Source organism: Gossypium hirsutum, chromosome A08, assembly GCF_007990345.1.
Source record: "Gossypium hirsutum isolate 1008001.06 chromosome A08, Gossypium_hirsutum_v2.1, whole genome shotgun sequence".
Classification (NCBI taxonomy): Eukaryota; Viridiplantae; Streptophyta; class Magnoliopsida; order Malvales; family Malvaceae; genus Gossypium; species Gossypium hirsutum.
The window spans coordinates 37,091,806-37,093,451 of NC_053431.1; the positions used below are offsets into that span (position 1 = coordinate 37,091,806).

The 1,646-nt window shown below is 43.1% G+C and overlaps 1 protein-coding gene across 1 annotated transcript; it reads left to right on the plus strand.

Moving 5' to 3' along the window:
- Positions 1–222: 222 nt before the first annotated feature.
- Positions 223–840, plus strand: LOC107955567 (uncharacterized). The gene is made up of 2 exons (XM_016891389.1): positions 223–336; positions 448–840. Exons 1-2 carry the CDS (start codon positions 223–225, stop codon positions 838–840), a joined length of 507 nt encoding a protein of 168 aa, XP_016746878.1.
- The last annotated feature ends 806 nt before the right edge of the window (positions 841–1,646 follow it).

The window sequence follows — 1,646 nt, forward strand, 5'->3', positions numbered from 1 at the left end:
AGGTTTACGTCTCGACTCTGGAAGAAATTACATGAGGCTTTGGGTACACGATTGGATTTCAGTACTGCGTTTCATCCTCAGATGGATGGACAATTTGAGAGAGTAATTCAGATATTGGAAGACATGTTAAGAAGTTGTGTATTGGATTTCAAGGGCAGCTGGGAGGATTATTTGCCATTAGCGGAGTTTGTGTATAACAACAGCTACTAGTCCAGTATTCGAATGGCACCGTACGAAGCGTTATATGGTCATAGATGTCGCACTTCTACTTGTTGGACTAAACTGGGTGAGCAACGAATTCTGGGGCCGGAGCTAATCGCTGATACAGAAGACAAGGTAAAGTTGATTTGAGGTCGGTTGAAAGAAGCGTTTGATAGGCAGAAGTCCTATGCAGACTTGAAATGTAAAGACATTGAGTACTTTGTAGGGGATTATGTTTTCCTTAAGGTATCACCGTGGAAGAAAATTATGAGGTTTGGACGAAAAGGCAAGATGAGCCCTAGATTTATTGGGCCTTGTCAGGTACTTAGGCGGGTAAGACCGGTTGCGTATCAACTTGAATTGCCTCTGAAGTTGGAAAGAATTCATGACGTGTTTCACGTTTCCATGCTTAAGCGGTACCGTTCTGATCCCTCACACGTCGTGCCAGTCGAAGAAATTGATGTTAGGCTCGATTTAACTATTGAGGAGAAACCAATGCAGATCTTGGAGCATGATGTTAAGGTATTGAGAAAGAAGTCTGTTCCATTGGTCAAGGTGCTTTGGCACAATCACGGCGTAGAGGAGGCCACATGGGAACCAGAAGAGGCGATGCGGTATCAGTACCCTCATTTATTTTGATCAGGTAAATTTTGAGGCCGAAATTTCTTTTAGGGGGTAGAGTTATAACACCCCGAAAGTATGGGGTCTGTAATTTTTCTTGGCTTAGTGTAATTTCTATGTTTGCTTAAGTGATTAGTTGATTTAAGTGCATTAGGGGGTGTCTGAGTAGTCCTAGGTTCAAGCTTCAGCTTTTGTAGTAATTTTGTTTTTCTCTTAAAAATGAACCTGAGCCTTGGCACTTAGGCTTTATGGATATTTGTGGTCGCTTATTACCACAAGAAGCCTTATGGCTTGGTGGTGTGAGGTGTGCTTTGGCTTTAGGAAGGACTGGGGTTCGGATCCTATGAGCTGCAGAAGACGTCATTTTGCTGCATGGGGGTGGCAAGAGTTTGTGGCGAATTCAAATTCTTCCGTGTGGGAATTTGAATTGGTCTTTGGTTGTTGGGAGAAGATTATGGAGGGATAAGGGGAGTGATATGGGGAGATTTTCAAGGAGTGGGTGGAGGGAGGAGTGTTGTAGCCGAATTGGGCAACTTGTAGGAGCAAAATCGGCTAGGGGAACTCCTTCGCCATTTCGGCATTTTGGTCTTGTTGTAGGAGCCGAATTCTCCCTTTTCCACTTTTGGGTTTTTCTTTTTGGGGCTTTTTGGGGTAAATCTTTCCTTGTGCCGAATCTTCCTTCTCTTTTCAAGCCTTAACCGATTATCGTTTTCCCAAATACTTCTTCTTCCCATTTTGTCTAGTACTCTTCATTTGGACTACTTAAGTCTACTTCTTCCTCATACATTCTTTTGGGGTTAGTCGAACATCTTCTTGATCTCTAC

Bases quoted from the DNA above. Each gene is read 5' to 3' on its own strand.
- LOC107955567 (XM_016891389.1), top strand. From the start codon at position 223: ATGGCACCGTACGAAGCGTTATATGGTCATAGATGTCGCACTTCTACT. The intron at 337-447 runs GTAAAGTTGATT...GTTTTCCTTAAG, and splicing joins TCGCTGATACAGAAGACAAG to GTATCACCGTGGAAGAAAAT.